Consider the following 23272-nt stretch of genomic DNA (forward strand, 5'->3'; position numbering starts at 1 on the left):
AAAAGTATAGAGTGCATTTGTTCTTAATTTGTTTACTCTAAGTGTCTACAAAATGTTTTGTAAGGCTGATTTAAAGTAGAATGTGTTGACCAACTGGCGAGGCTAAGTAGTTGAGCATGCACCTATGAACCAGGAGGTCACAGTGCAATTCCTGGTCAGGGCAGATGCCCAGGTTGTGGGCTCAGTCCCCAGTAAGTGTAGGGTGTGCAGGAGGCAGCTGACCAATTATTTTCTCTCATCGTTGATGTTTCTATCTGTTTCTCCTTCTTCCTTCCTCTCTGAAATCAATAAAAATATTTTAAAAATAGAATGCATCAATAGAATATATGAGGTTAATTGATATCAACAGATCAGGAGGCAACTGCCACTGAAAAGACAGCTTATTACCCACAGTTCCAAAAGTGAAAGCAAGCCGTGCTGCACAGGGCTGCATATGGGGAAGCACAGGTTAGGTCAGGATGCCGTGGGAGCTGAAGGAACTGTGGGAAAGAGCCTTTACTGTTGCTTATGCAGGAAGGAGCAGATGAGGTAAGGTAAACAGACTCAGGATTGGCTGGTTTGAATTAATTTCATGGGGTCTATAGCATGGGGTCTGTCCCCAAGATGTCTGGTACTGATCCTTGGGTGGTTAGGGCACAGGGGGAGTGTCAGGAGTATGAGAGTCCAAAGAGAAGGTGGTTGAGGGGTGGATACCGCATTGGTTGTTTGTGTTTGAAAAGTGGGTCCCTAGGAGGAGGACTCGCTGGGGGAAGGAGGGAGGTAGCCAACAAGAGAGGCAGGAGGCCAAGTGGAGGTGACTCAGAATAAGGTGTGTCCAGCATGGTGGTGCAGGGTAAAGTCATCTACCCTGCAGAAGCTAGAAACACGATTCCTACAACGGCTCAGCTCAAAAGTCATCCGTTCCCTTAGAGGAGCCTTCCCTGTCTACACAACGTGCTGTGACAGTCTCCCCAGCTCGGACCACTTCTTTCCCTTCATGGCATTCAGGGACCTGCCCTCTGCTCAGCACCCAGCTGCAGCTTCCCCAGCCAGAGTAAAGGTCCTCGCAGGAGTCAGCTGGTCCTGCATGATCTGAGCCCCTAACCTCTCTCTTCTCCTTCCCCTCGGCCCCCTCTTGGTTCACTGTGGCCAGATTTCCCTGAGCTCTACTTTTCTCCGCAGCACTTATCCCTTCTAACAGGCTGTGCTCACTGTCTCCCCTTCACAATGGCAGCTCCACAGGAGCAGCAGGATTTTTTTTTTCCCTCATTCTCTTCTGTGCCTACAACCTACGTGAGTGCCCAGCATTCATTTGGGCCTCGGTAAATAGTGAGTGGGCAACTCATCACTATGGAAACAGTCTTGTCTGTGACCTGCAGTGTTTACTCACCCAGCACCTGTTCACTGAAGCCCTACTGCGTGCTGGGCCCGTGCCTGACACTGGGACACAGCAGTGGCTGAAGAGGTCTCTATTCCCATGCAGCAGACTGCCTAGTGGAGGAAGCTGAGAAAAAAAAAAGAAAAAAAGAAAAAAAAAAAAGTAAAATACAAGCAAACTCGGGCAGGAATATGTACTATGAAGAAAAACAAAGTCAGGAAGAACATCTGAGAAAATTCCTGAAGGTATTTAGGGAACAAGCAACGTAGAGGGCCACGTGTACCGGTCGGTCTGAGAATAACAAGAGCAAAGGCCCTCAGGTTGTGGAGTCTTAGATATTAGTGCGAATTCTTAGTTTTGTCTCAAGTCCATATTTGGCTTTCATTTGTAATCGTTAGTTTTGTTTTTTTCTAGCTAATCTGAGCCTGGGTCTTCAATGTGTTAATTCAGCAAATTCTATTCCAGTAATTTAACATGAAGAGGGAGTGAATTTGGGTCAAGTCACCACATGTTTATTGAGTGTTGGGCACTACAGGCCGTCCACCCTGACAACCCTAGTTAATGAATGGCTAGATGTACTCAAGCCTTTTCCATTGTATCCCTTCCCCATCTTGTCTAGGATCTAGCTCAGAGCCTGACCCTTTGTCACACATTTTTGCACCTTATGTCAAAGTCCTCATTCTGGGGGATTTGTTCCTGACCCTCCTGTCGGGTGCTCCTTCCCCTACCACAGCACACTCAACCCTCTGTTCTTATCTCACCTGATTGTAATCTGCTGGGGATGTGGGCTGTTGGAAACTAGTTCCTCAGCAGAGCTGGGTCTCTGACCTCTGTCCCCCCACCCACTCCCTTCACCCTTGAAAGCAGTTCATGAGCTATGGTGCTCTGGCTGGCTGGCTGGTATGTCCATATTTGGCCTGTGGACACCCCTAGGGCAGGCTTCTGCCTTTTTTTCCTCTGTGCACTGTGAGCCTGCACACAGTGGGCTTTTAGGCCCTCAGAAACCTCACCACCTGGGGATGCCCTCCCAAGGCCAGAAAGGCCCTGCAGATTCACCTTGGCCCACGTACCGCTTCCGGAACACTGGGATTTCTACAACCTCTTCATCTGAAGTGTGAGGTCCTGACTGCCAGGTCTCATTTCAAACATGCCTTCATGTGCTGAGCTATTGATTTTTAAATTTTTTTTCTTTTTTTTTTTCAGATCACTCTCTTGCAGCAGCCATGGAAGGCCACAGTACAGGGAGAGGTGTGCATGAGCTGAGTTTTAAGGGAGACATGGAAAGGCCAGTGATGAATACATCCCATTCCAAACTGAGCAAGGTCCTCTGCATATTCTGGAAAAGACCTCTCGTGTGCAAGTGGGAAGGAGGGTCTCCCAAGATCCTACTGAAGGAGAGGTCCCCAGGCATCATGGGGTGGGGTGGGGTGGGGTGGGGTGGGATGGGGTGAGGGGTAAAGGTTACTTGCCTACCCTGTAGCAGCTCCAGATTCCAGCCTGTGAGTGGGGAATTGTCCAGGTGGTCACCTGAGCAGGATTCTGTAACTGCCAAACAAAGCATGAGAAAGAGATGCTGAGTGCTGGGGAGCTAGGAGGGTACACATTGCTTCTGTGAGTCTCCTACTGGCCAATGGTATTTGCCAAGTCTCAGGGGCCCACAGTACCCTGGGAGTGTGGCTGGGGGGCTTAGCTCTTATCACATGGACAGCCACACCAGGTGGCTGCCAAGAGTGCAAGCAGCAGGCTCTGGGTGTGCAGTCAGGCTCCACACTTCCTCACTATGGTCCAGTCACTTCACTTTTCTGAGCCTCCATTTTGCCCTCTAACATGAAGACATCAGTTGATACCTTATCAGGGTTAATCCCACGAGGATTAATGTGAGTAACATGAGTGGCCTGGCCTATAGCTGGTCCTCAACAGATATTGTTTGAATTCATTTGGATCTCTTAGAATGAACCAGAGCCTTCAATATTATCTGGAAATTATTCCTTGAAGATAACCTAAATCTGTAGCATTGCAGCTCCAAGGTGTTCTCTTTACCAAGATAAAAGGAACAGTCAGATTTTCTTTGATAGACAGTTACAGAAATCTCACAGTGGTTTAAACAAATCATCAAGGAGGAGAAAATAGCTTATGTAATGAAGAAGTCTAAAGGCAGATAGCTTTAGGCAAAGCTGTACCTGGATGCTTGAGAACCTCAGCAGGAATCATCTCTCCGGACCACTTGGCTTTGCTTACTCCCCTCTCTGCTGGGGTCTTCCTTTTATGAAAGCAACGTGGCCACCAACAGCCAACAGGATATGGTCTCCTATCCCCTCAGCACTCCAACCGAAATAGAGCTTCTCTTCCCCCAGGATTCCAACACTAACTGCTACCCTGGGAGAGCTGATTGGTCAACATGCTCAGCCCTGAGCCAATCACTGTGGCCAGGGATATGGACCATGTTGATTGGCCTGCTCCAGGTCATGTAACCACCCTCTGCGAGGAAATTTGTAAAAGAAAACCTGAGTTGGAAGGAATTTCCAACATCATGATCACTCACAGACAGTAACTTTTCTTAGAAACAAATTCTTTCTAGAGTCAAAGAAAGTTGGAGAACTGAAAATGATGGTCTTTTCGTTTGGTAACTATTACCATAAAAAATAATGTTTTCTACAATTTTTGTGTTGATGAGTCTAAAAGATGAAAGGGCCTAGACTCTCCCCTTGCTTACCTCACTTCTGATCCCAACACCACAGAGACCACAGAAAGCTCAAAATAGTCCTTGTGCTTCTTGCTCTTTTTACTCCAATGAACTGATGTTTGGTTGCAGGCATCAGCTTACTTTATATCTGTAAGAAACAAGGTGGTCTTTTTGTTTATCCCAAGATTGATTTCTTAAAAACCTGGAAGGCAGCCCTAGCCAGTTTGGCTCAGTGGATAAAGCATCGGCCTATGAACTGAAGGGTCCCAGGTTCAAGGCACATGCCCAGATTGAAGGCTCAATCCCAAGTGGGAGGTGGGCAGGAGGAAACCTATTGATAATTATCATCATTGATTCTTCTTTCTCTCTCCTTCTCCCTCCCTCTCTGAAATCAATAAAAATATATAAAAGAAAAACAAAACAAAACAAAAAAAAACCCCTGCAGGTACAGAAGTAGAGATTCGGCACCTACATGCAAAAACAGGCTCCAGTGGTGAGAATCAGAGAACTCCCTGCACCAGTGAGCACAGGGTCACAAGAATTCACTCTTCAAGTGGGAGGTGGGGGAGTAAACAGTAATAACGGCTAAACGTCATTGGCTACTCTGTATACCACATGTTTTTTATCACATATTTTTTCCCTCCGTAAAATTTACAGGGAATAGGTACTATTTCTGTTACCCTGTGCTGTGGAGAGCTTAAGAATCCTATGTAAGATTATACAGCTCTTAAGCGGAGATTAAGAAGAGAAACCCAGCCTGGCCTCTGTGGCTCACTGGATGAGCGTCGACCTATGAACCAGGAGGTCATGGTTCCATTCCTGCTCAGTGTATATGCCCGGACTGTGGGCTCAATCCCCAGTGGGGGGCATGAAGGAAGCAGCTAATTAATGATTCCCTCTCATAATCAATATTTCTATTACTTTCTTCCCCTCTCCCTTCCTCAAAGCTCCTCATATAATTTCAGTGTGCAGACACACTGAGACCCACTACAAAACCAGACAGATCAAATTGCATATGGCCAGTATGTTCTGACCATCCAATTCCTTCCCCTCATTAAGAAGGTGTTAATCAAAGTTACAACAATAAAATAGCTGCGATTGGGAGTTACTTCTGTCCCAGTTTTGACCTGCCCTGACCTTCACAAACCAAACTATTGATAGTAATTTTGCTAACATTGTAAAAAGGGCCATTCCTGTGAGGTGATGAAGGCGGCAACTGAACTTTCTGTGGAAACCATCTCACAATACATGCATATATCAAATTATGATGCTATGTATCTCAAACTTATACGGTATTATATGTCAATGATTTCAATAAACCTGAGGAGGAGTAAAATATATAAAATAAATAAAAAATAGAAAAGAGAGAGGAAAGAAAGAGCCATCCAATTTAAAGCACCTTTGCCTCTGCATATTTGCTCAGGAAGTTCAGGTCATTTATCCAAACATTGCACAGGCTAGGTTAATAAGAATCATCTATGGAGTTTGTGAAATTCACAGGTTTTTTAGTCCTGCTCCCCTCCTCCCCTAAGGCTCTCTGAACCTGTAGATCTTAGGTGTGAACTTTTAAGAGACTATTTATAAAAATAAGTTGTGAATGCTGGTTTGGAAACCACATAACTACTCAATGAGGGAATAAAAGTTATCCCAAATAAAGACAAACACAACCAAGGGAACCAGGAAATTTGATTGTGTGTGTGTGTGATATCTTCCAGGGATTTTGAGTAGGGAGAGAGAGAGAGAGAGAGAGAGAGAGAGAGAGAGAGAGAGAGAGATATCAAAATTCCTGGGACATATCATGTTTCATAAGCCAAGTTATCAGTAAGCAATAGGGATAAATTATTGTGACATAAGAGGTTCCTGAACAAGAGCTTAGGATTTACTCGTTCCCTGTAGAGGCCAGGGATAGCATGGCCATGGCAGGGCAGCAGAAGAGGTCTAAGAGCAATAAGGTCTGGTCAAATTCCAGAGCCACTCTGAGGTTAGAAACATAAATGTTCTCGTCTATTGAATGTGAAAGCTGGAGTGTACATGAGATAAGAATTCAAAGATACAAGATATCTGTGGCGCTGGAAGGGAGGTGAGGGGGAAGGACCAGTAGCTTCTTTTTTTATTATTATTGTCTAAAGTTTTACATGTGTCTTCTTTTTCCCCAATTGACACCCCCCTCCCCAGCCATTTGTAACTCTTTATAGGAAAAAAAAATAACCAACATGGATATTTTAATTGTTAACAACAGATATTTCAATGGTTAGAAATGAGGAATAGCCGAAACCGGTTTGGCTCAGCGGTAGAGCGTCGGTCTGCGGACTGAAAGGTCCCGGGTTCGATTCCGGTCAAGGGCATGTACCTTGGTTGCGGGCACATCCCTGGTAGGGGGTGTGCAAGAGGCAGCTGGTCGATGTTTCTCTCTCATCGACGTTTCTAGCTCTCTATCCCTCTCTCCCCCTCTCTGTAAAAATTCAATAAAATATATTTTTAAAAAAAGAAAAAAGAAATGAGGAATAAAAAAAGAAATTATGTTTACTGTGGGAAGCAAGAAAAACCTAAATGTGTGGGAATCAAGGGCACAGTCTTAAGCTTTACAAAAATTATCTTTGTAAGAATGACATTGACAGTAGCTACTAGAGAGTAATGAAACAAAGTTGTTTTTCAATCCATATATATGTAACTTGTATTGCAGTCCTATGTGAAAATTGGTAAAGCCTGTTCACTTGAGCAATGATGAAATAATGATCTCTAATAAGTTGTGCTTAAATGTTTTATTTGAAAGTCTCGCTAAATTTTCACATTAGACTTTAATTCCTTTATTCTAGACTGTCTGTTGGTACAGATATAAAATGTTGATTAGCTCACAATTTTAAATCTTTAGAGAATAACAGGTTACCAGATGATAGGTATTCTTTTACAAACCGGTCAAAATATTCTGAAATGCAACTAGCTTTGAACTTGGATCATATCAGTTTTTCCAGTAAATTCTATATTTTTGTTTTAGCAAAATCAGTATCACAAATTAGTTTACCATTCTCTTTAACTTATACATAGCTGTGCAATTATATGAGAACATAAGAACCATATTTTTCATTGATATCCTCAAATCAGCAATTTTGTTCTAAAAAAAACTCTTAACTTCTAAATTTCCAATGTTTATCCTGTAACGTGCGAGGACACTGGTAAACTATGTCAGAGGGAAATTCTGAAAAATAAAAATTAATAATTCTAACTTAATTTCTTCAATTTCTTAGAACCTTTCTCAATGAAATAAAATCTCAACTATAAGAGAAAAAACTTTGAATAATAATTCCCAGATTACCATGAGAATAACCTCAATATTGCTAATTTAAATAAATGAGGATATAAATGCTAAATGATGTGCTACTTCACCAAGATTACAAATGATCTAAATTTTAAAGATTATTAAAAGTGTATTTTCACCATCAACAAAACAACAAGAAAGCCCACGGTGTGGGAGAACATATTTGCTAATAACACCACTGATAAAGGTTTAATCTCCAACATCTATAGACAGCTGATACAACTAAATAAAAGGAAGGTGAATGATCCAATTAAGAAATGGGCAATGGATCTAAATAGAATATTTTCAAAAGAAGACAGAAGGAAGGCCAAAAGGCACATGATAACATGCTCAAAGTCACTAATTATCCGAGAGATGCAAATCAAAACAACAATGCGGTACCATCTCACACCTGTCAGAATGGCCAACATCAACAAATCAACAAACGACAAGTGTTGGCGAGGTTGCGGAGAAAAAGGAACCCTCGTGCACTGCTGGTGGGAATGCAAACTGGTGCAACCACTGTGGAGAACAGTGTGGAATTTCCTCAAAAAACTGAAAATGGAACTCCCATTTGATCCAGTAATCCCACTCCTAGGAATATATCCCAGGAAACTAGAAACACCAATCAGAAAGGATATATGCACCCCTATGTTCATAGCAGCACAATCTAGAATAACTAGAATCTGGAAACAGCCTAGGTGCCCATCAGCAGATGATTGGATCCAAAAACTATGGTACATCTACACAATGGAATACTATGCTGCCATAAAAAAGAAGGAATTCTCATCATTTGCAGCAACCTGGATGGAATTGGAGAACATCATGCTGAGTGAAATAAGCCAATCAATGAAAGAGAAACACCACATGACCTCACTCATTTGTGGATAATAAAGATCATTATAAACTGATGAACCAAAAGATAGATACAGAGACAGTAAAGCAACAAGCAGATTGTCAAATTTCAGTGGGGAGGGGAGGAGGAACTGGGGGAGATAATAGATCAACTGAAGGACTTGTATACATGCATATAAGTACAACCAATGGACATAAAGCTCTGGGGAGGGAGGGGATGTGTGGGAGGGAGGGATGGGGGAAAATCAATAAAATATGTAAAAATTAATTAATTAATTAAATTTTTTTAAAAAAAAGTGTATTTTCATAGGGAAATGGAGGAGGGCGAGTGATGTTGTACTTGCAGGCGGATGTGGACTGGTACACAGAGGTACAGGCACTCTATTTGCTAAGATATTTTCAAAGCATTTGATATAGTGCTGCTGCCCAGAAACCAGAATCCCTACGTGGGGATCTCTCACCTTCTACATGATCCAGCAACTCTCACAGCAAGATCTCTTGAACCTTGCTCCAGGGCGATGGGCTGTGTCAGCTCTGACTGTTTAATCCTCACATAGCACCTAGTGCACTTGTGTGTATGTAACAACAGAGCTAGAAAGAGTCCTTTATTTGAGAGAGGAAAGTCAGTAAAATGATTTTGCGACAGAACAATAGGGCCCTAGAACAGCTAATCCCCCTAGGACTCCAGCAATAACCAGAACATCAGATCAGAAGGCATCAGACAATGAGGTGGAGAATGTTTTTATAAAGCACGTTTATTTGCCTGATAGATTCAATACAGTCTTGTTTTAATATGTTTTTGGTTCATGTCTCCTTCCTCACATGAACTTAACCACAAGTCCCTTACTTTCTAGTGAATTTGGAAGAAACCTATTAATCTAAGTCTTCAATCTTCACTAGCGCTGCTGTCTTCTCACAAATCCAAGAAATCTCAGCACTACAGCGGGAAGTGTAAGTATTTCCTCCTTGAAAATAGGCACATCCTTGGGATCCATTGAGAAGAACATATTCTCTAGTGTTAAATCTGAAAATTAATCAATTCAAAATTAATTATATATTTTTAAAAGTTAAGTCTTACATCAAATATTTTAAATTTGATCGCAGTTCAATGTTCTCCATTATTAAATGTCATATATCTGAATGTTGAGAGATCTATGCTTACACAACACAACAGGATCCCTGAAGCTGGCAGATGTGAGTTCTTTATTTCAAGTTAGTTATAATTATATGTGGAATTGTTTAAGAAGGATGCTTAAATTCTAGATTGAGAATTTGTATTCCCCCCATTAAAATGGTAGAAATTACCCAATCTATATATATATAAAAGGCTAAGCAAATACACTGATCACCAGGGAGCAGACGCTCAACACAGGAGCTGCTGAGCAACAGCAGCTTTGCAGTGTGCCCTTTCACACTCCGGGATCCCTCAGGAGAAGTTGGACTGCCGGTTTTGGCTGACCCCTGCAGACCAGGCTGAGGGACCCCACCTGTTGGAGGGACCCTGCTCATTCTGCAGACCTCACCCAGTCCCACCCCAGCAGCCACCTTCCAATTAATTTCCTTTCAATGTGCATGAATCTGTGCACCAGGCCTCTAGTGAGGATTATACTATAAGTACTAGATTTTCTTTAGTGTGGTACTTTATGAAGAGAAACAAACAAATGAAATCACTTTCTGTGTATAAATTTGTTACATTTTACTATGCACAAGTATATATATATATATATATATATATATATATATATATATAGAGAGAGAGAGAGAGAGAGAGAGAGAGAGAGAGAGAGAGAAAAAAGAGAACAAGACAAAGTTAAGAGAGAAATGAATGTGGCCCTAGTATTAGTCCCCAGTTCCTCTGTCAAGGAATTGGTGATAAATAACGTCATTAGAAAATTATACTCATCTGATTTAAATTTTCTGTGTGCACCAATTCTGCCCCCTCTCCCCTCACCTGCCAAATGATCTGCCTTACACTGCAATGTTCTTTTCTTGCTTCAGGGCTGAACTTACTAAATGTTATTCCTAATATGTACATTTGCTCAGACTGGCCCTTCCTCAGTAGGAAATGGCCATGGGATCCTGAAGTTCAATGTTACTTTTGCTGAGTGTGCTGCACTGGTTTATCCACCAGCTCAATCTCAGGGAACTAGCTTGCCCAGGCTCTGAAACTTGCTGTTGGGGCCCCTCCTCTATACTTCAATTAGGTGTAAATGGGAGGGGGAGGGGGTTGGACAGGAAAGATTAAAACTCTTTTGGGAAGAGGAACATATCTTCTTAAATTCTAAAATGGAAACAAATGAACTTGCATGGTGTCATGGTACTCCTGTGAAACCTCAGCCTCTCAGATTACTTTGTAATCATTTCATGCCCAATATTGCTCCAAAGGCAGAGCAACTGTCATTTTTTTGTGTGTGTTTATTACTTTGCATGTGCTTTTCCCCATTATTATCTGTGTGAACCCAGATTAGTCAATTTAATGTAAGTAGTGGTGGGAAGAGGGTGGGAAGATTGGTGTTGAGTAGAAAAATCCAGGACACAACTTGTGAAAATGAATGAAGATGAAGTGTAACCAGGGAGAAAAGTATATATATATTGTTTGTTATTAAAAGAAGTCCATGAGCCGAAACCAGTTTGGCTCAGTGGTAGAGCGTCGGTCTGCAGACTGAAAGGTCCCAGGTTCGATTCATTGGTGCGGGCACATCCCCGGTAGGGGGTGTGCAAGAGGCAGCTGGTCGATGTTTCTCTCTCATTGACGTTTCTAGCTCTCTATCCCTCTCCTTTCCTCTCTGTAAAAAATCAATAAAATATATTAAAAAAAATAAAATAAAATAAAGGAAGTCCATGAGTCACCAACGAAGCACAGCATCTTTGACAGAAAATAGGCAATTATAATTAATTTAAGGAAACTTTGACAACATGCATTATTAAAGTGTGAAATAGGAGTTGAATATATTAATAATTTGAAAAGGGCCTGCTATGCTCAAAAAGATGCTACTGCTTTTAAGTTTCATATAATATACAAATGCCACATGTTATATTAAAAATACAAATATGATTGTATCATTAGAATTAGTCATGATGAGAGATTTTTCTCAAAATATTTGGTTTTTAGTCAGTCCACTAAAAGAATTTTGTAAAACTATGTGCCCCTTGACATATTTTTAAGTTGATCTATTTTTTCATATTTTTAATAGTTCCCCCAAATTCTTTTTTTAAAAATACTATATAGTCTATAAATACTTTAAATATTTTTATTAAAACCATAAAGTGGCTCATGTTAATTCATGAAAAACATTTGTTATATAATTTAATTGCAAGTTCCCATCATAAAATTAATTGTTAGACTAATCAACCAATGTGGACTTACTTTTTGTTAGAAAATAGCTAACAATTATTAAATTTAAACGTGTTAATGTATGTTCTTATAGAAAATACCAGAGGCCCAGTACACGAAATTTGTGCATGGTGGGGGTGTCCCTCAGCCTGGCCTGTACCTTCTCCAATCTGGGTCCCCTTGGGGGATATCTGACTGCCAGTTTAGGCCCAATCCCACAGGACATCCATCTCACAATCTGGGACTGCTGGCTCCTAACTGCTCACTTGCCTGTCTGCCTGATCACCTCTAACTGCCTCTGCCTGCTGACCTGATTCCCCCCTAACCACTCCCCTGCTAGCCTGATAGCCCCTTAACTGCTTGCTCCCCCACATCAGCCTGATCACACCTCTAACTGCTTGTTCCCCTGCTGGCCTGATCGCCCCTATCCACCTCTGTCTTAGCCTCCACCACCGTGACTTTGTCCAGAAGGAAATCAGATGTCCAATGTCCAGGTCTACTTAGCCTTTTTATTAGTATTACCCTTTTATTAGTATAGATTATCCTTCTGGATTTTAAGAGTCAAGGTAGCTGAGAGGTTGAACTCATAATCACAAGGTTGGTACTGATTTTGCTATTTACAAGCTGAGTGACCATGGGCAAATTATTTAATCTCTCTATGACAATTTTTCACCTATAAAATGGGGCTATAATAGTGTTTTAATCATAGAGCTAATATTTATAAGGTATTTTGAACATAGTAAGTATGATTTATGATTGTTAAATAAATTTAAATGAGTAGATGAGAGTCAATGTCTTGACATGAGTTTGTCATACACACAAAGGAAGGTACTCTTCCTTTCAGTATTTTTTTTTTAATTCTCACCTGAGGTCTTTTTTCCATTGATTTTTAGAGAAAAAAGATGGGGAAGGAGAGAGATAGAGAGACATTTATGTGAAACACATTGATTGGTTGCTTCTCGCATGCACCCCAACCTGGGGGCTCAGGTCAAGCCTGAAACTGAGGAAGATGCCCATGATCAGAAATTAAATCCATTTAATTGGTGGGCTGACACTCTAACCACTGAGCAAAACTTGCCAGGGCATCAGTATTTGTTACTGAAGCTCTATTTTCTTTGTAGGTTGTACTCTTTCTTGTATCTCAATTTATAATACTTAAAATTAACTTTTTATTGAGGCAGATTAAGTAATAACATGTTTCAGATGTACACTATTGTAATTTGATATCTACATATACTATAGCATACTCACCACCAAAATTAAAAAATAAGCAGAGGATCTGATTAGCCATTTCTCCAAGAAAGACCTACGGAGGCCTAACAGGCAAATAAAAAGTTGTTCAACATCACTAATTATAATGGAAATGAAAAATCAGATCATTTTGTCAAAATCCCATTTCTTGGTGTTATTAGCTTGGATTTTTTCCAAATAGAGACTTACAAGGATGGAGAGGGGCTAGAACCATCTTCCCACAGCCAACTTCTGCCGGATGGATCCCATGATAATCCCAACCAGAAGAAAGAAAACTTGATTAATGGTTGTGACTTCAGAAAATGCTGAGAAAGAGAAAAGGAAAAATCTTATGTGACAACCACTTTTCCAGTTGCAAAATTAGATAGATGGGAACATACATTAAAACCATTTATTAATTCTCCTTCGAAATGTACTGAATTCCTGCCGTGTGGATCAGAAATTCTATTTATTTGCTTTACATTACATAGACAATTTCCATAACCAGGAAAGGAGATTCTGACCTTTTCTTCTAAGCTGTCTATCTTCACCAAGGTAGAGTTCTTGTCCATGCAGTCTTTTCTACTGTTACTCCAAGTTTTCTCTTTATTTGTTGCAAAATAATAGCAGCTGTTTTGGTGCCATTGCCACATTTTAGGACAAGGATTGCATTTGTGGCCTGAAAAAGAAATTGTATCTAAAGGTACAAACTAAACAATTTTGGAGTGATTGGGGAAAGTTTTGGAAACTAAGCTACTTAATCTGATAAGAGGATTTGAGACCCAGCACCCTGAAAACATATTGTTGTTGGAGCCTTTGAAAATGAAATCACTCCAATTATGGGTTGGGGCAGTGATGATTAAAATAATCTTTGCAGGGCTCCATCTTCTGGCCTTAGAAAGATCAGTTCTACTTTTAACATCTTATAACACCCTAAAAATAGATCATAAAGTGAGGGGCTGACATATCCAAATTGATATAAGTCCATGATGGTTCCCCAAATTTGTCTCTGTTTCAAAAATATTAAATACTTTTATATCTTCCCTCATCTTCTGTAAAATCAGTGTGACATCATTAGTGGTCTTTGGACAGCATGACTCTCATGCTCCCAAAGGCGATGCACATAATTAACCTAAACTGGGACAACAGATTTGATCTGACAGGTCATCAGATCCCAATTACCAGAAGTGTGAATGACTAGCTCTTGACAGAGTTTGATGGCCATCTGTCCCTGCTTCTTCAGTAGATTGGAGATCTGTGATTTGAGAAGTTCCTCCTCCATGGAAAAGTTGCTGTCGTTGCTCAGCTGCTGGGATAAGTTATCTTGCTGGTGGTGGACAGTTTTTAGAGGTGGACTCAAATTCTCTGAATCTGAGTTAATTTCATTAGAGATCTGCAAAACTCCAAGACATAATAGTAAGTAAGTTCATATAGCCTCCCATTCTCACGTTAGCCATGGATAATTCTCTTAACACAGATATGTTTCTTACATTGTTTAAAGTTTATTAGTAACTCCTAATAATGGAGGTGTCTGGAAGAAGCCTTTCTATTTAAAGCTCAGTCTTATAACTTTATATATATTTAATTATTTTGTGCTTACATTAAAATAATGAATTGCTGATTACATAACTCTGACATTTCATCTAAGGCAGTGCCAGTCATTTAGCCATATACTTGTTGGAAATTTTGTCTTTTTCTGTTTGGAATTCATTCACATAATTGTTTTAATAGAAACAGAATCCTTTGGGAAAATGGCTATGTCAAAGTATGGTCTATAGACAGCTTGTGTCAGAATCACTTGGAGTATTTGTTTATTTGTGTATGTGTCTTTTTAAGGCAGATTTTAATGCCACACTTGATCATTTCTGATCCTAGATCCATAAAAAATATTCATTTTTTAATAAGCACTTTGGATTATTCACCAGCAGAATAAATTTAAAAACCATTGCACTCTAAGCACTACACTTTAAGAAAAACTCTTCCTTCTATGGAGAACCAATGAATACTTATTATTATACATTTTTTCTTATTTTATTTTTAAATATATTTTTATTGGTTTCAGAAAGGAAGGGAGAGGGAGAGAGAGATAGAAACATCAATGATAAGAGACAATCCTTTACTGGGGATTGAGCCTGCAACCCCAACCCACGCATGTGCCCACGATGGAATCAAAACCAAGACCCTTCAGTCCGCAGACTGATGCTCTATCCACTGAGCCAAACAAAATAGGGTGGATCTTAATTTTTTTTAAACATACATCATTGTCAGATGGGCTAAGAGGGGTTCAGGGGAACATCTGTAATAATGTTAATAATTCAAAAATAAAACATACATCATTGTAGAAGACTGACTACTAAGCTTCATAATGATTGCCTGTTGAATAGTTGTTACTACTGCTAAAACATAATACTTCTTTTCAAAAGAGCAAGTTACAACACTAGCTTCTATTTGTATGTCCAAATAGGTATGTCTGAATCCTAATTATCCATGAGATTTTACACATATAAAAAAATGAAAATATCAGAGGAAAATACTTTCTTGACCACACATCCCCTGAAGTTGAATACTGTGCTCACTCACTGCTTTACTCTGTACATCACATACTTAACATCCTACGAAGTGTGTGTTCTCATTATTTTTTTGCACTTTGATAGTTCAGGATTCCCTACTCTGAATAGCCCTGACTGCCCAAATGATAGGTCAGACTAAAAAGAATACTCTTTTTTCACTACTGTGCTTGGAGGTGGAGCTTCTATTGCTGGAGGTAGTTCAACTTTCTATTTTTTTATTTTAAAAACATATTTGTATTGATTTCAGAGAGAAAGGGAAAGGGAGGGAGAGATAGAAACATTAATAATGAGAGAACCATTGATCAACAGGCTCCTGCACGCCCCACACTGGGAATCAACCTGGGTATGTGCCCTGACCTGGGATCCAGCCGTGACTTTCTCGTTCATAGGTCAATGCTCAATCACTGAACCACGCCTGCCTGGCTGGTTCAACTTTCTATCTACTGGCTAAGGAATATCAGGCAACTCTTCTTCCTGTTTCTCTTTTTCATTTACAGTAGTCAGGCTGTTTCTGCTGTTTAGATGTTTCTCTATTCTAGAAAGTTCTTTCGTGAGCAGATTGAGCCAGTCTTGTGCAAAGTCTTAGAGGTAAATAAAATGGTATGCTTTTCCTTGAACCAACCTTCCTTGTTTTTCTGTTTCTCACCATTGGAATCATAAGCGGATGTGTGTCTATGCAGAGAAGAGACTCCTTATTCCAACCAATAACTGGAAAAATAAAAGTTGGCTTCATAGTCCAGTCTAGCTTATCAAGAGAAAGAAATGGACTTAGGGGAAAATCCTCATAATAATATTTTTCCTCATTGGTTTGCCTTGGAGACAGGGAGAACGAGAGAGATAGAAAGTGGCAGAAAGTATTAGAGTATTTAGGATGTAGCACTTATCATATATCAAGCCTGAATTCACATAGTTTATAATTATGTTTCCTAATTATCTTTTTTTGGGTTTGATGCAAGTACACTTACACATAATCCCCAAGGTCACAAGCCCAGTCAGCAGCAACAGACAAAGGGTCAGCAGACTCAGGGCTGCCCAGCGCCATGTGTGGGATAGATCTGGAAACAACGAAGAAAGCCAACAGAGGAATGAACAAGCAGAACTTCCTCATAGGAGTTGCATGTGGCTGTTTATTTTTCCCACCGAGGAAGCTTCCTAAGCTTCTTTAATGCCCCTATCTAGAAAATACCTAAAACCATGTGCTGTGAGGGCCCCACCACCAGGGCTCCTCTCTTTGTTCTTCCCGTCTTTCTTTTCCCTTCTCCTTTCCTTTATGGGTGTCTTCTAAGCGTTAGGTTTTTGTTTTTTATCATTACACACCTTTCTTCTTCAAGTTTATTGAATTCATGAATAAGATGTAGAAAGTGGTTTTCTGGATGACCCTAACAATAGAAGAGATCTCAAGTTTTTAAAATTATAAACCTCTACAAAACAAGTGTTATTATGGGTTTTATTTTTTTTTAATCTATTACCCATTTTATTTATCACCTATTAGATAATGAATGGATACTGAGTAAAAGAAGGAATGAATGTACAATCTAACTTACAAACCACAGAAAAGACCGGAAAGCCAGTGAATAATTCTTCAAAATGTGACATTCCATATACAAGGTGGGGCAAAAATAGGCTTAAAATAGTTTGTATGGAAAATAATATAACAGTAAATAATAATAATACAGGAATAAACTTGGTGTTTCATATTCTCTCAACTGTAAACCTGCTTTTGCCCCACCCTGTATATATCACAAATGGTTCTCTTACCTCACTTTCTCATTCCTCAATTCAGGATCTAATGGCATCTAGCCCAATATTTGAGAATGATGAATGTAATCTCCAGGTGCACTGTTACATACAACATATCCACTACTCCCTCTTTCTCAAGGATTAGAATTAAACTTTTCTAAAAAATAATGTATAATCATCTTTATTAGACAAATGCAAAGTCTATTTCCATCTTTTTTTTTATATCACCCCCTCTCAAACCACACACACACACACACACACACACACACACACACACACACATTTAAATTAAAAAAAATAACTAAAGAAAAGAACATAGTTTAAATATTTTAGATGATGATTCAGGACAACAACCTGAACTGTCAATGGCTTTTTGAAAGTGAGGATGGATGTAGTCTGATATATTAAATTGGATTCTTGACCACAAAGACCACTCTTTCTTTCTTTCAGTTGGATATAAGGGGATGAGTGAAAGGCTAGAACTGAGTCGGGACTCCACCACATGAACTTGGTTAAATCATTTAAATTTTTTCAGCCTCATTTTTCTCAACACATTGCCAAAAGCACTAATATTACTTCATGCACTTCACAACTATATTTTTAATAAAGATGTGACACACAGAGAGTAATTTATTTTAAAAAAAACACTGTTGTCATATATTCAACTTTACTAATTATTCTGGAAATTCCAATTTCTTATTTTTTAAAGTACTATAAAACTGAAACTATCATCTATTTCTGACTCACCCTTCTCCAATTTTCCTGTTCAGTTTTTTGTATCTTTGAAAAGAAAAATTTCCTCTGCCTTCTATGTTTTAGAAGCTTCCAATCTGCCTTCTAAAAGATTCCTCTGGCATCTTACATTTATAAAAGGACTACTATAAAAAAAAATAACCTTTTAGTCCTCAATCTCTGGCATGTCAACAATATCTGGCAAAAATCAACATTTTTTAATATAACACATGGCTTCATGAAACATAGTGTAACACACCATTTTTTCCTCAATATTGGGAACACTTATTCTACTAATATATTCCACAACTTTGTCTCTGTTTCGAAGCTTTCACAGCACCCTTCTCTTTAGCGTAGGTATCAAAACATTGAACACCTGTCCATCCCCCAAAGTCAAGTCTCATTTTCCTTGAATCCTTACCTTTTTTCCTTAGATTATTTCTATTCTGGTTATTTCCTGCTCCAGTGGAATCCTGAAATGAAAGTGTCGCATAGGTCACTTCTTCAGACATTGTAGAAGAAAGCACTACTGTAAATTGTGTAATTAATGTTTCAGTGTCTTCAGGCCTGAAACAAGATGTTCTTTCCAAGGCTTGGAGGTTTTATACAGAAACTCAACTGGCCCAAGACACATCCCACTGCAATCTATGTAGGGACAGAATGATACTCTGTTTTTTTGCAGAGAATGTGAGTGAAGTCAAATAGTCTCCTTAGAAATCAGTATAGTGTGGATTCCAAACTGCTCTTTCATTTATTGTTCATATTATACTATGAAACAAAGAGGTGGTGATTGGAATCAGTGCAGGAGTAATGGTTTTATGCATGAAGTCCTATGATTCTCAAGGTTTCAATAAAGGGTCAGGGTTCTCCTCTTTGCATGTGTTAAAGGTAAGGTAAGCTACTTCTGCCTGGACACATTGGATGTGGTTTATATTCACCTATATTAGATATCAAGCAGATACACATACTAAAACAAGATGGAGAGTGTAGTCACATGTACTGAGATTTGTGTGGTTAAATACCCCCCACACCTGGCTGATGTCTTAAAAAATTTTAAGTGTGTGGATGGGGGGGAGGGAGGGAGGGAGAGAAAATAGATAGATAGAAAGAGAGAGAGAGAGAGAGAGAGAGAGAGAGAGAGAGAGAGGGAGGGAATTGGCAATGGGCATGGAGAAGAAATGGATAGCTATTAAAACTGATGTGAATAGAGTGGAGAATTTTGAGTTCCCTTCTGGCATGGCTAACTTCCTATGGAATAATCTTCCTGCAAAAAGCAACTAATATTCAAAAGAAGATTATCTTGAAAAAAATAAAAACAATCAGAAAAGCATTTTCTCTGTTCCACTGACCAAATATACAAAAACACTTACTTCCTTATGCATGGTAATATCATTTTCAACCATTTTCCATGGTTAAATTGTACAAACTCTTATCTATGTTCAATTCCATCTATACATTGAAATCCATTCCATCTACCTACTCAAAGATTTTTAACTTATAATTTTCTGTCTCTGGGATCATTATTTTTTTTTCCTGCTGGTTGATTCATCTTAAATTACAAATGAGATATCTTCTATTTTAAAAATAAGCAGAAAATTTCTTGTTCATCTCCCTCACTCGCTCTACATAATATCACCTCATTTCTCTAATTCTCTTAACAATAAAAGTGTTCAAAAGCTGTCTATTCCCGTTGTTTCTTCCTACCTTTCAGGAACCCACACTAATCATTCTTTTCCTCTCACTTTCTATAAAAATGCTTTTTTTCCAAGTCACCATTAACCTCCAAAGTAACACATCCAAAGGCTATTTCTGAGGATTCATCTTAGCCTATAAGCAGCATTCAACATACCTGATTTTTAAAATTAACCTTCACAAAAATATTTACAAGAAGGGACGAAGAAAAGTAAAAATTAAATTTGGAGGCATCAAAGACATAAAGAGAAAAGCAAAAAGAAAAAAAAAAAAAAAAAAAAAAAAAAAAAAAAAAAAAAAAAAAAAAAAAAAAAAAATTGGCCACAAGGAGGAGCCAGAGGATGAGTTTCGGATGGAATTTATTTTGAAATGTATATTCTCCAATAAGGATAATACAATATCCTGATTAAAATAAAGGACTATAAAGACAGGCTGATTGATTCAAATCCTAGGTCAACAGGATTTCTTAACAGGAAATCTTAGCTTTTTCAAAATTAAAAAATAAACTGCATTTAATTTGTGTAGGAGTTAGTAAGTAAAAGCTGCACCAATAATTTTAATGCAGAAAACTGAAATGAAATAGGATATCACCAATAAATGCACTGAAGGATTAGCTTAAAGGTTAATCACATTTAAAAGACCATGAAAATATATCATCAATTGTAAAATGCTCAGTTTCTTTATATTTTTCAGTTTAGAGACACTGTTATAACATTCATAGTAGTCAACATTAGTTCCTTTTTGTCTTTTTCTTTTACACATCTACTAACCATCTACACTAATAAAAGAGAAACATGCTAATTGACTGTATCTCTGCTATGCCCACAAGCCACACTCACCAGCCAATCAGGTGTGAGTATGCAAATTAACCCAACCAAGATGGTGGTAAATTTGCATGTCCAGGTGCAGAACGAAGACTAAAGACAGCATAAAAGGAAGCCAAGAACTGCAGAAGGGAGCAAAGCTGTGGAAAAGCAAGTGGGGCAGCGCAGAAGGGAGGAAAGCAGGCTGGGCAGTGGAGCTGACCAAAGGAATCCCTATTCTTGCAGGAATCTTCCTGCAACAGGCCTCTAGTCACTATCTATTGATCAGTCTTATTCATGATGTTATGCATTCCACTAATTTCCTTTCTTATTGGATCTACAACTTGTCATTGTGATCCTAATGTCTTGTATTCATTCTTCAGCTATCAGCATAGATAATGGAGTCTGGGCTAAATTTAAAATGCATCATACTGTAGAGTAGGGGTGTCGAACTCAATCAGAGAAGGGGCCAAAATCTAAAATCCAGCCTAAATCGCGGGCTGAATGGTTTACTGAACAGTCATAAACTGTCATTGTGATGGAAACGCAGCAGAGTGCAGTGATGACAGCGCGGTGCGGGCCACATTGCAAGGCCTGGCGGGACGGATTTGGCCCGCTGGCCTTGTGTTTGACACATGTGCTGTAGAGGAAAGACTGTGGAGGTAGATGGTACTATTTTTTATAAGAAGTGTAAAAATAGAAAAGTCCCAAGATTCCTTAATCTTCTCTTTTTACATGTAGGTGAAAATGCCCATTGTACATGTGTATGTATGTATTCATTCATTATTTCTTTCATTCACCGTATCTATTGGATGATTGCTGTATGTCAGTCACTATTTTAGAGTCATGGAATACACTCTTGAGGGAATATTAACAAAAATTTAAATATCTAGGGACACTCTGTGTGTCAGTTATAAGTGCTACAGAAAGGAGTGAAGCTTTTCTGTAGGGGCAAGAATGTGGGCTGGTGTGTGGTGTGATAAGGAAAGTTGTTCTAAATTCTGAAAAATAAAGGTTAGGTAGCAAAAATCTAAGATTTTATGCTCCATAAGGACTATTACCATGACTTTCTCCAAAATGAACATTACTTAAATATTTGTTTTAAACTAAAAGAGAGAGATTTATGTAAAAGTGCCTCTTAATCTCTAAAATATTAAACAAATAAAGGTTTTTATTCCAAATTCAAACTCATAAAGCTGTTTGGACTAAAGAACTATTTTTTCAGGGTGGTGTTTTTTTCCAGTTTCTTGAGCTATGAAAAGAGGGAATAATAAAATATGCAGAAAAATAAAATATGGCAATAACATGCTTTGTAGTGCAACTAAGAGATATCTAGCTAAGCCCCTGGGTTTTGAAAAAGGGGAGGGGAAGTTATTATATCTACTTGTTTTTCCTGCAGTTCTCTGATTAACTGTTGCTGAGTAACTCAGCTTGTATTTATAGGATATGTATAGCAAGAAAGCAGAATTAAGACTAAATGTTATCAGGAGTTCCTTTGACCCTCAGAGTCTCTATACTCAACTAGCGTATACTTAACACCACAAAGCCATGCTTGGGGAATAAAAATAAAGGCAAATATATTTTAATGAAACATAAACCTAAATATAAGACCCTTAGTCTGTGGCTAGAATAATTGAAGTTCCATAAGACAATATGAATTACAAACCAGAAGCTAAGATATAGCAAATAAATATCCTCTGAGGCTTACTGTTACCCTAGTTCAGCTTTACCTACTTCTGGTGTTAAATGTACAGTTTTAAGGACTCGTGACCAACATATTCCTGGTGGTTTACAAAAGGAATAAATAGAATATTTTTTATAATTAAGCCAATTAGCCAATTAAGCCAATTACCTAGAGAATACGGTAACCCTGACAAAGCAAGCTAATTGTTACGTTTCATACTTTCTTCAAGTGTCTGTTAATTGAAAAAGAAAATGTTTACAAGACTTATAAGTGCTTCCAAATGCCTTTCCATCTTCATTTACATAGTTTATTTAATTTAACTGTAAATTTTCAGAAGTTACCTAGATGGTTATTAAAGGAACAGAGTCATGCTTTATTGAAAAGATGTCATTTGAACCATAACCTCCACACTTCTTTCTGTCACTTGGGCACAATTATTTTTTAGTGCTTTTGTATATATTTTTTTTTTGGGGGGGGGGGGGGAAGACAACACTACAGTAAGGCAGTGTCAGAGAAAAAAACTGAAAAAGAGAGGAGATAGATGAGAAGAAACCCCATGACTTGGTAGATGAGTAGATGTGGGCAATAGGAGAGAGGGAAAGTCAAACATTCGCAGACTGTGGTGGCAGATTGGGGTGACCAGTTTTAGGAAGAGTGAAGAGTCCACTTAGCCTGAAATAAGCTACTCGAACAGAAACAGAAATAGACAAATGGTAGAGTAATGATCTGAAATTACCCTGTGTAGGACTGGGAATCACTGAATATTATAGCTGAGGATAAGAAACTCAGTGACAAATATGGGTCTGGGAATTCTAAAATTTTAATTACTTAATTTTTAGAACATTATTGAATTTGGCTTTTATTTAAAGTGGGATATTTTATTAAAGATTGGTTTTTGGTGAAAATACTCAAATCATGCTAAGTTTGAGTTTTTAAAATCAGCAATGCCTTTCATGCTTGTTTTGTTTATTATTTACACCCCTTCTCAAAATAGTTTGAGGTGTGTATGGAAAGACATTTTAAAATAAAAGATTATTTTATATGAATCTACAAAGAATCCAGAGTGAAGGAGATAACATGAAGAAAAATATATGTATATAAGGTGTGCTAGTTAGAAAATGAATAAACAAAATATCTGCCATGAGATCCTATGTAATTACTATATTGAATAGTAAAGTCTAATATTGTTAACTGAAGAAAAAGTAGAAATGAAATAATTAAGAAGACAAATGCCTAATAGTTTTGGCTGGCCCTGAAGTTTTAACAAAAATTTATAAAAACTACCTGAGTAACAAAG

The 23272-nt window shown here is 38.5% G+C and overlaps 1 protein-coding gene across 3 annotated transcripts; it reads right to left on the reverse strand.

The window, feature by feature from the left end:
* Positions 1 to 8945: 8945 nt before the first annotated feature.
* Positions 8946 to 18346, reverse strand: CLEC12B (C-type lectin domain family 12 member B). Of its 3 annotated transcripts, none has more exons than XM_045587407.1 (6): positions 18217 to 18346; positions 16290 to 16387; positions 13937 to 14155; positions 13279 to 13433; positions 12965 to 13080; positions 8946 to 9214 (listed from the first exon to the last, which is right to left on the reverse strand). In XM_045587407.1, exons 1-6 carry the CDS (start codon positions 18306 to 18308, stop codon positions 9064 to 9066), a joined length of 831 nt encoding a protein of 276 aa, XP_045443363.1. In that variant the 5' UTR covers positions 18309 to 18346; the 3' UTR covers positions 8946 to 9063. The 3 variants fall into 3 exon arrangements, with proteins under 3 accessions (XP_045443363.1, XP_045443364.1, XP_045443362.1); XM_045587408.1 differs by having other exon boundaries at positions 8946 to 9127; positions 16290 to 16384; positions 18214 to 18346; XM_045587406.1 differs by having other exon boundaries at positions 16290 to 16384; positions 18214 to 18346.
* Between the last annotated feature and the right edge of the window lie 4926 nt (positions 18347 to 23272).

The sequence above is a fragment of the Pipistrellus kuhlii genome, unplaced genomic scaffold (assembly GCF_014108245.1).
Source record: "Pipistrellus kuhlii isolate mPipKuh1 unplaced genomic scaffold, mPipKuh1.p scaffold_m20_p_3, whole genome shotgun sequence".
Lineage (NCBI taxonomy): Eukaryota > Metazoa > Chordata > Mammalia > Chiroptera > Vespertilionidae > Pipistrellus > Pipistrellus kuhlii.